This window comes from Somniosus microcephalus, chromosome 6 (assembly GCF_052327205.1).
Source record: "Somniosus microcephalus isolate GS21.2 chromosome 6, FLI_Smic_1.0, whole genome shotgun sequence".
Classification (NCBI taxonomy): domain Eukaryota; kingdom Metazoa; phylum Chordata; class Chondrichthyes; order Squaliformes; family Somniosidae; genus Somniosus; species Somniosus microcephalus.
The window spans coordinates 49,013,472-49,027,994 of NC_140992.1; the positions used below are offsets into that span (position 1 = coordinate 49,013,472).

The 14,523-nt window shown below is 40.7% G+C and overlaps 1 protein-coding gene across 13 annotated transcripts in view; it reads left to right on the top strand.

The window, feature by feature from the left end:
• Positions 1–14,523, top strand: part of LOC147115693 (eukaryotic translation initiation factor 4 gamma 1-like) — a 123,602-nt gene that overhangs the window by 85,816 nt on the left and 23,263 nt on the right. For all 13 annotated transcript variants that reach the window (XM_085990161.1, XM_085990168.1, XM_085990160.1 and 10 more), the window contains 5 exons: positions 1,014–1,147; positions 7,531–7,647; positions 9,303–9,476; positions 12,177–12,374; positions 12,996–13,142. In XM_085990161.1, the coding sequence (XP_085846287.1) occupies positions 1,014–1,147; positions 7,531–7,647; positions 9,303–9,476; positions 12,177–12,374; positions 12,996–13,142 (770 nt within the window). The remainder of the gene's footprint in view (positions 1–1,013; positions 1,148–7,530; positions 7,648–9,302; positions 9,477–12,176; positions 12,375–12,995; positions 13,143–14,523) is intronic.

Sequence of the window (14,523 nt, forward strand, 5' to 3'; positions counted from 1 at the left end):
CCTTTTCTCTAAAGTGAGGTTTGTGCTTATGGTGGGTACGTAGTAAGGCAGTGGACAATCTCCATCCTGTTCTCATGCCATTTCGTTCTGATCGTGACACTTGTGTTTTACTCACCACCATAAAGGAATTTATATAGTTAACATGCATATCACTGGTCTAATAGTTTGAGCTTTTTGGGGACAAGACTAGGTAAACTCATTATGATCACCAAAGGTCCTGAGGATGAAAGTACAATTTTCTAATCCGTTATACACTACCCTATGTTTGAGGATCCTCCATTTAATTGTATTTCCCAGTTTCCTGAAAACACGAGTAAAAATTCTTGAGTAATTCCATATAATAAAAACAGAATTTGGCTGTAAACTGATGAATTTGAAGTAATCTGGCCCCAAAACACTAATTAATTTAAAAATCCCAGAATCCTATGTAATAATGGAGCATAAAACTGGCCAGCCCATTATGAAACGACGATTGCTGTCTGGCAGGCAAGACCTACCCGGGATCTCTCTAAATGAGGGGTGTGGTTATTTCTTGGGTCAGTGTGGTACTAGTTTGGTGTATTTTCTATTCTACATGGAGGTTAAATGAATGTTGCATTAGCTATTACAGCTGTGGTATGCCCCCTCCTTTTGATAGAAGTTTAGCCTCCATGTACAAAGCTCCTTTCTAGCCGCCCCAGATTCTAGTTCTGATCTGGTGAGGCTTGCAGATGTTTTTGTTTATTGTTTTGTTGCTTTGGAACTCAGTTCTGACATAAGCAGGTACCGTGGTCTAGGACCTTGCAGCAAACTGCAGATTGTGACCTGACTTTTGCGGGGTGGGGTGAATTTCTTTGTTATGGGTGATTTTTCTCTCGCATGATAATTCCCAAATGTGTATGGAGGTTGTACAATCTTTAAGGACGATGATGACTATACTAATGGAGATATGTAACATTACTACTGTATGTAGTGGTATGAAGCTGAAACATATATAAAATTTAAATTTAACTATTCTAATTTGCTCCCATTAGAAAATTGGAAACCGCTTAATCTTGAGGACAAGAAGAAATATGACCGTGAATTTCTCTTGGGGTTCCAGTTCATCTTTGCTAGCATGCAGAAACCTGAAGGCCTACCAGTGATTAGTGATGTTGTATTGGATAGGGTAAGCAGTGCATTTGTTGATCAGGTAGTAGTTTTAATAGTAAGCATTTTACAATAGCAAACTGAAGCAATGTTTTTAAAAAAATTAAAAAAAAAAAAAAAAGAAATTCCATTGCTTTTGATTCACTTAACTTTTTAATTCATAGTATCTGGGCCTAGATGGCATTTGTTGTCTTGCTCCAGAACAATGCAATGTGAGTAAATATTTTGAGTTAATGGATGAACAGGAGAACCACTGCATTTGAGTTTAAAATCTAAGTACAGTAAACTCTTGTTTAAACGGCACCTAATCAACCGGAATTCTTTAATCGGCAAAATAGATAACCGGTAGTCTTGCCGAATCCATCCGTTTTTCCTTTTTCCAAGCCTGAGTTTCCCGCAGTGGCCAAGTTGATCACTGGTTTTAATTTTTTTTGTTAAAATTGCCTACCTCTCTTATCTGGAATTTTTAATCAACCGGCACCATCCCGGTCCCGTCTGTGCTGGATACATAAGAGTTTACTGTACTTCCATTTATGGATACAGATAAATCTGTTGTCTAGTTGGTGATAAGTATACCAATTATGATCCTTTTGGATTTTTATGCACAGCCACTTCAGTTGAAATGACCATTAAAGCTTCATTCTTAATGCTTTCTGTCCCATTGTGAAAAGCAGTTATGCTTTACCTCAAAGAGCTTTTGTATATATTTTGCATTTGTTGTTGAGTCACGTCGAGTCCTAAATTATTTTTGAGGCAAGTTTATTGAGTTTTATTTCTGTTGGCTGGAGCACAGCTGTAGGCAGAATTTCTCCAGTCAAGTGTTTAGATCTATCCCGATCAGTAATACTGGCATCCATTTTCACGCTCTTCCCAGTGATGCGCAACACATGCCAGCATTGTCTCCAGGTATCAGCATTTGTAGAAGCGTGGAATGTGCTCCCCACTCGGCCAAAAGTCTGTTTGGACTATTGCTCAGAAGCAATCTTGGTAAAGACCCCTTTAGCCTTGATATAGAGATACTGAGTTGTGCTTTCTTTAAGAAACGCACTTTCAAGCCAGAAAGAAAATGAAGAATAGTTAAGGACTATGCCCAAGAACAGTACTGAAAGGTACATTGGTCGAGAAGCCTTTAATATTGGCACAGATGTTAGCCCTCTGGTGTTGTACACCTTTCTTTGATACGAGTCACAAAATTGGCCAGCGCTGGGGCTGGCACCCACTTTAGTGTTATTAAGTACCAGAGTAAAGAAAGTGTTCCAAAATTTTGAAGATGAATAGTGTGGCACCGGAAGCTTTTGATGCAGCTGAAGCTAATTGGTGTTGATTGGTACTTTAATCTTAATAGCTAACCGTTTTCCAAATGCCAGTGCCATATGGTGTAACTTCACCTGGGGAAAAGTCCCATTCGTGCATTTTCTTTGCACACAAATGCTCATGAGACTCCCATTATCAATTTAAAGGATTGATTTGAAATTATATTCCCTGTTATGTGATGTCTATTCACAATATGATCTAGACAAGGGAACTAGATGTAATATCTCCAAATTTGCAGACGAGACAAAGCTGGGTGGGCGTGTGTGCTGTGAGGAGGATGCCGAGAAACTCCAGATGATTTGGACAGGTTGGGTGATTGGGCAAAAGCATGGCAGATGCAATATAATGTGGATAAATGCGAGGTTATCCACTTTGGTGGCAAAAACAGGAAGGCAGATTATTATCTGAATGGCAATGGATTGGGAGAAGGGGAAGTGCAACGAGACCTGGGTGTCCTGGTGCACCAGTCGCTGAAGGTAAGCATGCAGGTGCAGCAGGCGGTTAAGAAAGCAAATGGCATGTTGGCCTTCGTAGCGAGAGGGTTTGAGTACAGGAACAAGGATGTCTTGCTGCAGTTGTACAGGGTCTTGGTGAGACCATCGTGAGTATTGTGTGCAGTTTTGGTCACCTTATCTGAGGAAGGATGTTCTTGCCATGGAAGGAGTTCAGTGAAGATTCACCAGGCTGATACCTGGGATGGCAGGAGTGACGTATGAGGAGAGACTGGGTCGATTGGGCTTGTACTCGCTGGAGTTTAGAAGAATGAGAGGGGGTCTCATTGAAACTTATAAAATTCTGACAGGACTGGACAGACTAGATGCAGGAAGGATGTTCCCGATGGTCAGGGAGTCCAGAACCAGGGGTCACAGTCTAAGGATAAGGGGTAGACCATTTAGGACAGAGATGAGGAGGAATTTCTTCACCCAGAGAGTGGTGAAACTGTGGAATTCTCTACCACAGAAGGTAGTAGAGGCCAATACATATTAAATATATTCAAGAAGGAGTTGGATATATTTCTTCAGGCTAAAGGGATCAAGGGGTATGGGGAGAAAGCAGGGACCGGGTACTGAATTTGGATGATCAGCCATGATCGCATTGAATGGCGGAGCAGGCTCGAGGGGCCAAATGGCCTACTCCTGCTCCTATCTTCTATGTTTCTATGTCTGACGATATGACCATACTGCTTATATCTCTTATGGAACTGATAGTTAAGTATGGCATTGGGGCATTAGTATTAGTCCGATTTAGCTTAAACAAATGATCTGTTGTGTTTGAATACTGGTCTTTTTCCCAGATGGATCTCTGGATGACAATGATGTACCAATGCACTGGACTCTGACTGAAATGTTTCAAACATTGGCACTACATGTTGTGCCTCATAATTGGAGTTCTGTTCCTCAGAATCCAGGTTTCTCCAGCTATTCCATTTTGGATTTATGCATACTATGTTAATTTCTAGGGCTTCAGCTCTCGCACACGTGAAAGCCCCATTTCCTCAGAAAAGGAATTCAAAAAGTTGATAACTGGAGAAAACAATTATAACTTTGAAGGCAACCTTGAGATGACTCAGCCATTCACTACACCTGTATTTATCAAAAGCCATCTCTTTTGGGCCACTGAAATCATAGAATGATACCAGAACTGAGAGGGTATACCTGTCAGGAAAAATTGAACAGGCTCTCCAGAAAAGAGAAGACCGGGGTGACCTGATGGAGGTTATTAAAATTATGAAAGGGCTTGACAGGGCAGATGCAGAGATGGTGTTTCCAGGGGCCATAAATATAAGATAATCACCAATAAATCCAGTAGCGAATTCAGAAGAAACTTCTTTACCCAGCGAGTAGTTAAAATGTGAAACTCACCACCACAAGGAGAGTTTGAGGTCAATAGCATAGATGCATTTAAGGGGAAGCTAGATAAGCAAATGAGGGAGAAAGGAATAGAAGGATATGTTAATGGGGTTAGATGAAGAAAGGTAGGAGGATTCTAGTGTGGAGTATAAGCACTGGCATGGGCCTGTTGGAGCGAATGGCCTGTTTCTGTGCTGTAAATACTATGGTCACCTTCTGTGCTGCATGATTCCATTCGGCCCATCTTGCCTGTGCCAGCTCTTTGAAAGAGCTGTCCAATTTAGTCCCACAATCCAGCAAAATACTTCTCCAAGTACATGTCCAGTTGCCTTTTGAAGGTTCCAATGGAATCTGATTCCACCATCCTTTCAAGTAATGTATTCTGGATCATCATATCCTACTGTGAAATATTTTCTCCTCATTTCCCCTCTAGTTCTTTTGCCAATTATTTTAAAACTGGTTACTGACCCACTTGCCAGAGGAAAGTTTCTCCCCACTTGCTCTGTCAAAACGCCTCATAATTTTGAATACCACTATTAGGTCTCCTAACCACCTCTGCTCTAAGGAAACAATCCTAGCTTCTCCAAACTCTCCACATAAATGAAGTCACTCATCCGTGGTTTCATCACCTCTGGACCCTCTCCAAGGCCTTGACATCCTTAAAGTGTGGTGCCCAGAATTGTACACCATACTCCAGCCAAGTATCCCATACCCTTTCTTAATTGCCTTGCCACCTTCAAGAATTTGTGAATATGCATCCAGGTCCTTCTGCTCTTACACCCCCTCAAAACAGTACCATTTAGATTGTACTGCCTCTCCATGTTGTTTCTCCCAAAGTGCATCACTTCACACTTATCTGCATTAAATTGCATCTGCCATGTGTCTGCCCATTTTACCAGTCCATGTCCTTCTGAAGTCTGCATATACGTGTATGTGTGTGTGTATATGCGCAATGGTCCGAATACTGATCCCTGGGGGACCCCACTGCATATTTCTCTCCAGTCAGAAAAGCATCTGTTCCCTACTACTATGCCTCTCATCCTTTATCAAAAGCCTATTGAAAGTCCATGTATACAACATCGACTGCACGACCTTCATCCAACCCTCTGTTACTTCATCAAAGAACTCAATCTGGTTAGGTAAACACAATTTGTCTCTTAACAAATTCGTGCTGGCTGTCACTTATTAACCCATGCTTCCTCCAAGTGAGAAATAATTCTCCTCGACAATGGTCTCTTACAGTTTTCCCACCACTGATGTTGGACTGATTGGCCTGTAGTTACCAGGTTTAGCCCCCCATCTTTTTTGAAAAGGGGTTTAACATTTTCAATCCACCAGTCCTCTAGCACCACTCAGTTGTCCATGGAGGATTGAAAGATTGTGGTCCGAACTTCTGTTATCTCCACCCTGGCTTCCCTCAGCAACCTAGCATGCATCCCATCTGGACTGGGTCACTTGTAAACTTTGAGTGATGCCAACCTATTTAGCACCTCCTTTTTATCTATTATCTTACCCATATCTCTACCCCAATCCTATCCAATATCTCTACCCCATCCCTCTTCTGCAACATTAACTTCATCTTTTGTGAAGACCGTGCAAATACTCCTACAGTACCTCAGTCATACCCTCTGCCTCCACAAGATGATTTCCTATTTTTGCCCCTAATTGGTCCTACCATTCCCTTAACTATCCTTTTACTTTTTATATGTAGGTAGAAAGCCAAACTGCTAGAGCAATCTAATTGACATACCAGATATACTGTACAAGGGTGTCCTTTCTCATTCATTTAGCATCCATGTGGAAATAAGAAATCAGTTGATCTTGCTCCCCATCCCTTCTTCGGTATGTTACATTATTGAAGTAGGGGTTCGGTTCTTTTGAGGATAAGGAAGCAAGATGCCACAACCTTTTAGTAGCAAGAAAACTATTAACAAGAAAAGTTTTTTAAAAACTCTAACATGGTTCTAAACCACTCCAGGTCAGAAGGAGAATGAGCAGTAGACAGGAAGGGACCTTTGTATGTGGAGGTTGAACTTCTCAAAGAATGAGGAATACCTGTGGTAAGTAATGTAACATTCCTCCATTTTTTTTTTCAACCTCCACATCCAAATAAAGAAAAACAAATTGTGAATCTTTGGCCTATGTCTCCAGGCTAGTTTGGAATACTGTATTATCAGGTTTATCCTATACTAAAGCAAGCATGATGATGCTTGGTGAAAGCATGTAACTGCTCCAGGTCATCATGTTTATACATGATTTATTGAAGAACCCTACAGATGTTGGCCCAAAAAGTGGCCACTGCAAGTTAAATGACAGCTATCTTTCTCTGGTAGGGAGTAACACCAGTTCACAAACCACCTTTAAGTACTAGATTTAAGTATAGCAGTGTTTCATACAAAACAAGCTTTATTTGGACAAAATGTCGGTGTCCTATCTACATGTGTTTGCAGAGGCATTTGTAAAATACATCAGGCAAAAGGTATTAGAGAATATAGCTCCATGGTTTGGAAGATGACAGGGTCAGAAAACAGAGATGGGTGTAATGGAGTGTTTTTCGGGTTGGCGGATGTGGATAATGGTTTGACCCAGCGGACTGTGTTGAGATCTGGGTTTTCCAGTTATATAAATGGCTTGGACTTGCGCGCAGTAACTTTGGTGTTTGGCTATAATAGGTTAGGGAGTATAGTACAATAAAATTAAGAATGCAGGAGATTGCAGGCCATAGCCAGGCTGGTGGAGTCAGCAGATATGCGATAGATGCAGCAAAAGATGAATTAATATAACTTTTTGGTAGGGAAGGATGAAATCTGAAAGGAGGCATAACCCAAATGATAAACTTCTTAAGAGGAACAGAGATCGTTAAAGGTAGGTGTGCCGGTAGTAAAGGAAAATGGAATTGGGGGTTACGGGGAGCAGGCAGGGAAGTGGACGTGAGTCTAGGTTCGGATCAGCCAAGATCCCATTGAATGGCGGAGCAGGCCCGAGGGGCCGTATGGCCTACTCCTGCTCTTACTTATGTTCTTATGAATACTAGGTAAAGTCTAATTTTTTAATATATATATTGATAGTTAAATAGCAAAATTTGAGAAGTAGAGCATACTGAGGAGCTGGGAGATTCAAAATTTAAATGCTACAGCATATATTTTATATAGTTGGGCCTAAATGAGATGTTCGGTTTTGAAATAGTCAACATTTTATTCTGTTTTAGTTTAATTTGAAGTGTGTTTTGATTTTACAGGCAAACAAGACTCCACTTCGTCCTCTTGACACAAGCAGACTCACTGGAATGAGTTGTGGGCCCGACTTCACTCCTTCCTTTGCTAATCTAGGACGACAACCGATTGGAAGAGGCCCAGTAAGTTGGATTTTGGAGACTATGATCAAATGGTAGTTAACGGCAATTGATATTTCAAGGTGGTGTCTTCTTGCAAGTTATACACCTAATATTTTAGCATTTGATTTCTTGAGCACTGGTGACAAATTTGAAAAGGCATGTAACCTTGTATAACTGATCAAACTGAATTCTGCAGCAGTTTATTGGTACTCTGTTCTTTAGCAGCTAAAGGTTTAACCAAAAACACTCCCTGGCTTTCCACTGTATATTTCCAAGCATTTTCAGAAACCAAATTTACGTACATTTATTAACAGCTTAAAGGGATATGGTTAACTCTTATGAACAAGTTCCTTTTGGTTCTAAATGGCAAAATGCTGTGGCTACTCGTGTCACAGCTGGTGCAGCAAATGTACTTTTGTCCCCCCTTCCCCATGTGAAGCCGTCTATTATTTGATGCTTAAAGCCGATAAATTAAACCTTAGTGGAGATTATCAAAAAAATACAGAAATTACTACTTCTACAAGTTAAATTGCGAAAGTAGTCTGAAGAGTAGAAGACTGTTATATGAATGCTTGGGATGATGCCCTAACTCTATCTCCTGGCTTTGCTTTTGTCCATGTTCAGAAATTTGGACACAAACAAATTCTGCATTAGTTTCTTTCCATATCTAATGCAATCACACAACATGTGCCAGTATCCTCACTGTCCTCCTGATACTGACTTGAAATCTGCACTATCCTCCCTGCTTCAGTTTTCTCTTCTGTACCCAACCGTAATCATCGCTACTCATACGAGTGTGCCGCCCTTTGATCTTTCACCCAGACAGCCATTGGTAATGTGTGAAAACACCTACCAGCCAGGATTACCGGACAGTATTCCCCTTCCTGATGTCTGGGTGAGTCCCCCACCCCCCATTATGCTTTTATTCCTCGTCATACACCTTTACTACAAAGTGGCTGGCCACCTGATGAGAGATGCATTTCAAAACTAGATGGAAACTTGATGTGTTGTTTGCCTGTGCCCTGTCTTCCTCTTTTGGGCTGAATGTTGAACAGGCACTGTCAGGCAAGGCGAGATGAAGCTATTCGTAGTCCTACACCAAGCCTTCCAAAAGTCAAATGTATTGGGAGGCCAGTCACCTCATGGTGATCATTATCGCTTGTTTTAAATTGCTGGCTTTAAAAGAGATAAATGTATAACTGCAACTTTTGTTACCATTGTATTCTGGAATTTTGCCTATTTATTGTGTACAGTGATTTGAAATACAGGAAACTTTCTGGTATCCGGCACTGATGGGACCGAGCTGGTGCCGGTCGATCAACAGTGCCGGAGAAACCAGCGCTAATGTTAAAACATACAGAGCTTTTGAGCTCCGTATCTAGCAACAAACCCTGTTGCTTAGCAACAGCTTCAAAGCAGTCGGCGCAGCTTGCAAGCGTCTCTGTAGCTAAGCAACAGCTTCAGCTAGATGCTTGCAGAGCCAGGAATGGAGAAAAAAAGCAACGAAAAGTTAAAAAAAGTTATCTGTACCGACTCCTGAATTTTGCCAGTGGATAGAGCATTCCGGAGATTTAACCTCCGTTTAAACGAAAGTTTCCTGTATGTATTTTGGTGTCATAAAGGTGGCATGTGTTTTCCTGAAAGACCAATCGCATGCATGCTCAATTGTTTTCAAGCCTTCAGGTGTGGGCCCGAGAAGATCTCAGCAAGGTCAGAGGAAAGAGCCACGCAAAATTATTGCAACTGTCTCTCTAAATGATGACATACAACTTAAGAAGGCAGAACATGCCTGGAAACCTTCCGTAAAAAAACCAACTGAGGAGGATGACCCAGATATGATAAAAACACAGGTAGCCATTTGGCAGCATTTTGGGCCGTTTGATGATATTTCTACAGAATGGATTGGAAAAGTCACTTTTAAATGTTGCCGTTTTAAAGCAAAGTGTATTCACACAAAATGAGCTAGGTGTTGATGTTTTCCCTATCAACTCAAGTCCTCAGTTTATTAGCCGATTTCTGCAATGGCTAAACACCTCATTAATACAGGCCCATTGGTCCCTTCACGCTGTGGACTGTTGTAATATTTCTTTGTAAAAAGCCAGAGGCGTGGGTAGTTAGGTTTTTAAAACGGTTTAAAGTTTATTGTATAGTTGGGTATTGGGCAGTAGGGCACGCCATTAAACTTAATGCAAACAGCTTACAGGAGTTACTAGCGCCACTGTATTCGAGATAATAGCTAAGGCAAGAACCTAAACTCTTAATAATGCACGTAACTGCATAAACCCACTGAATTTGCTCATTTGGTAATGCATATGAATTACACTTGCCTATTTTGAGGCAGTCAACATTTTGATTGGACCAATTGCAAATGTTAGTTTCTGCTAATTGGCCAATAGCTATAACTAAGCCCGTCACTTTTCCTGGAAACTAACTATTATAGTATTTTGTCCAGGAGTTATATAGAACAGATTACAAGTGTATGATTAGTACTGCATTAATGAGTGCAATGTACAAAAATGGAACCGAAGTCCAGGAGTAAGCATGAAAACTAAATACATTCCAGATTGCTGACAATTGCCCAACTTCGTTCTGCTTTGTGCTTGCATTAATTTAGTACCAGATCAGTGATTTCCAGGTCTAATACTTTTCTGCTTGAGTGTTGTATAAATATACGTTGTAGAAATGAAATGAGCCTTGTCTTTTATTAATCTAATTATCCACTAACACTGAATTATATTTGTGATTTGGGGTGGGGTGGGGTGGGGGGAGGAGGTGTTTTGTGAAGGGGGTGCAACTATGCAATCAAAGGCATCATAACTCCCTTTGCAGTGTTGGGCAGCTGGCTATGGCCAGGTCAGTTGTCTTGGGTCTGGCCACAGACAGGCTGAGCTGATGGTGCACTTGAACCATTACTTACTTTTATTATTTAGGAATTGCTTTCATGCTGGTTCCTCTCCTATAGGTCCTGGGATGATTGCAGTCTTGCAAATAGAACCTTGAGGTAACAGTGCGAGTGCAGTCCCTTTTAAATTGCATTGTGACTTCCAAACCTTGCGCAAATGCAGTTCTGTTTTGTATATTTGGCATCAAAGGAATCTCGTTATATTTTGGAAGCGTGATGTGGCATGTAAATTAAAACCATACCACTGAAACAGCATTGAGCCTCGAACAAATCTTGCATTCTGAAAAGAACTAAGCACTTTCTTTGCAAAATACACACACTCTCCCTCTAGGAACTAGACTATTTAAAAAAATCTTTTAAAAGAGGTCTCCTTTGTTTTGTATTCTGGTTTAGTCCTTGTAGGGGGGTGGGGGTTCTACCATTTCATGGGTCTTTGCTTCTCTTGGCTGCCTGTGGCCTGGTTTGGAACTAGCTGGTTAGGAGGAACCACTACTGGCTGGCTATTGCATACTTGGCTGGTACTGGTCCAAAGCATCAGCTCCCATTGAAGTCAACTAGAACTGGTTCAAAATGACCCACAGCACATTACCAGAGAGACTTTTTAATGGTGGCCAACCCACAATGACCGGTCTATGAACCAAACAATATAATGCAAAACTAAAATCATATCTAAAAGGTGAGCGATTATGTTGATTTGCTTTTTTTCTCTCCTCCTTACTTGATAAGTTACTGGAGGAAAAAAAACTTGCTGGATTACAAACATTTTAGAAGTAGAATGCTTTTAATCTGTACAGTTTGGATGATACATTGGTTCACACCTGTAGTTTATGCAATTTACTAGTTTTACTTTGTGTGATTTGCTCTGAAGCCTCTGAGCAGTGTGTTCTGAAGGTGCACAGGAGTAGATGGGCGATGAGTCCCCCGTTCCACTTCCACAGTGGGGAAATCTCTGGCTTTTGCCGAGGCCAGGAGCTTGAGAATTGTGAGCCTGTGACCTACCATTTTTAAAGTTTTTTTTTGACCACAAATTACTTAAGGAAAAAAAATACATGATCATGAAGTTAATTACACTCCATCCCCTCCCCACGACCCCCCGCCCCCCAACTGCCAAACTGTTGTGATTAGGCAGCGTGAAGGATTGTTGCTTCCTTCCACAATGTGCAAGTAACAGATTGCAGTACAGGTAGACTATCCTTTATCCGAAAACCTCGGGACCAGCCGTGTTTCGGTTTTCGGAGAATTTCGGATTTCGGAAGGTGGGTTGGCAGGGGTCCGCGAGGGGTCGTGCGCACGACTTATGCTGACGCTCAGCGTAAGCCGGCGGGGGTCGGGGCCGGCGGGGGGTCGCGCGCACTCAGCGTAAGTCGGTCGGGGCCGGCGGGGGGTCGTGCGCACAACTTGCGCTGGACTTACGCTGACCGAAAAAACCTTCGGTTTTTAGAGGGTTTCGGTTTTCGGAAGTCCGGATAAAGGGTAGTCTACCTGTATAATTAATACTTATAAGCTGAATAGTGCACTAATGCAGAAACTGGTTTTCACTAATGATTAGTTGTAACACTGATGCTCCTATTTGTGTGATCTCTCACATTTTTATGCATGCATCAAAGCAGTATTAATACTTGGGGCACTTTGCTGTTTTGTTACATAGGAGCTGTTCCGAAAGGTGCGCAGTATTTTGAACAAACTGACACCCCAGATGTTCCAGCAGTTGATGAAACAGGTGGCAGAATTGACAATTGACAATGAAGAGCGGTTAAAGGGAGTTATTGACCTGGTCTTTGAAAAAGCCATTTCTGAGCCAAACTTCTCTGTTGCCTATGCCAACATGTGCCGCTGTCTTACAACAGTAAGTACCCTTTAACCCCTGTTGATATTTTGGAATGATTCCAGCAGTGAATTGTAACTTCAGGAATTTTGAAAGCACTGAAATAACATACTTGTTAGCTGAAATGTGTACAGTAATTGAAAAATATTAAACTGCTGTTCTTCCGTAAGTTTCATTTATTAGCTGTGAAGTGTATATCCTAACTGAGGTAGTCAGACATGTTTGGGCCATAGATAATCTATGGTAGATTTGAGGATTTGAAAAATTGAATAGCACATTATAGGGTAGCAAGAAGTCCGAGCTGCCTGTTGAGCATGCATTGAAATAATGAGGTTGCTTTAGGACTATGGACCCAAGTTATAGATCAGGCTGTAGAACTGTAATATATTTCTATTTGTTGCTGAAATATGCCAGTTATGCAACAGAAGACAAAATAGATTGATATTTTAATACGCTATCACCTTGCTATCTGTGTTGCACATTGTGTGCATGTAAAATGTAAGAAGCAGTCTAAAGTGAATTTGGAGTTAAAAACCATGGATATGATAGTGTACACAGTATACTTTGGAATGTTAGTTTCCTACTCTCTTCCCCTCAATTAATTTTTAAACGGGTAACTTATTGCTTCTGTATTTTTAACAGCTGAAAGTTCCAATACCAGACAAGCCTGGAGCAACTGTAAATTTCCGGAAGTTGCTATTAAACAGATGTCAGAAGGAGTTTGAAAAAGACAAAGACGATGATGCTGTAATAGACAAAAAACAGAAGGAAATTGATGCTGCCGCTATGGTAATTAACTTAATTTCTTACAAAATGATCTAAAATAAATTGAGCTTTTTAGGGTAAAATTGAATGAGTTTGAGATGCTTTCATTCATGCATATTTTTTTATATTGCATCATGTTTTCACATTTTCTTTTTTCCATTTGTGGTAAGTTTTAACTGTTAATCTATAAAGAACGTTAAGGAAGTAGTCTCTCCTAATATTCGGTGGAATTATTCTGCCCTTTTCTCACCTTGATGCTGAGTTTTCAGAACTAGAACAATTTAAGTGAATCTGCTCATTTCCAGTATATATTTAAACAGCAAAATGCAAACATGTCATTCAAATTGGGGGTGTATATAAGGTAATTGATTTTGTAAGCTGTTTTTAAACTGACCAATATGGAGAAGTAGTAGCTGTGCACAGTCATTATGGTGCAAAGTATAGTTTGGTATTTAATAGGATAATGTGCAGTCTTTGTAAACGTTTGCTGAACAAAAAAAATGTAATTAACTATAGGTTTGCTTTTAATCGTACATTCTATGGTTTGTCACTTCACGCTTGAAAAGATTATCGTTCCTGGATAATGGGTAATTATTGTGTGACCAAAATGCATATTCATTGAAGCTTCTCAAGTTTAACTGCCTAATGTGTTCCATTGATGGATTTTTCTGCCACGTTAACCATGTTTTGCATTCTCATGGAATTGGTAATAAAATTATTAAGGGAAGAATAAATATGCAGCATCACATTGTCATTCTCGCTCTTTGCGCTTGTATAGTTCTTTAGCTATTGGGTCACTTTATTTTATAAATGTATTCAAATTTCCAGTTTTCCCTGTAAATGCTAAATTTGTGCTGTAACCATGTAGCAGACTGGTGTTCACAAATATTTGCTACTTTGGATCGTGTAGATGCATACAATGGAGCCTCAGGCCACATGCAGAATCTTTAAAAAGGCTGCCATTCAGCCCATCGTGCCTGTGCTGGCTCTTTGAAAGAGCTATCCAGGTAGTCCCACTCCCCTGCTCTTTCCCCATAGCAATGTAGTTTTTTCCTTTTCAAGTATATATCCAATTCCCTCTTGAAAGTTACTATTCAATCTGCTTCTTTCACACTTTCAGGCAAATCATAACTCTCCGCATTTATTTATAAAAAAAAAAAAATTCTCATGTTGCCTCTGGTTCTTTTGCCAATCACCTTAAATTTGTGCCCCCTAGTTATTGATGCATGAGCCATTGGAAACTGTTTCTCTTTATTTACTCTATCTAAACCATTGATTTTAAACACCTATCAATCATCTCTTGGCCTTCTGCGCTCTAAGGAGAACAACCCCAGCTTCTCCAGTCTACCCAGAAGCATCCTGCAAACTCTGAGCTCCTGTGGGACAAGACAGGCATCAGCCTGCA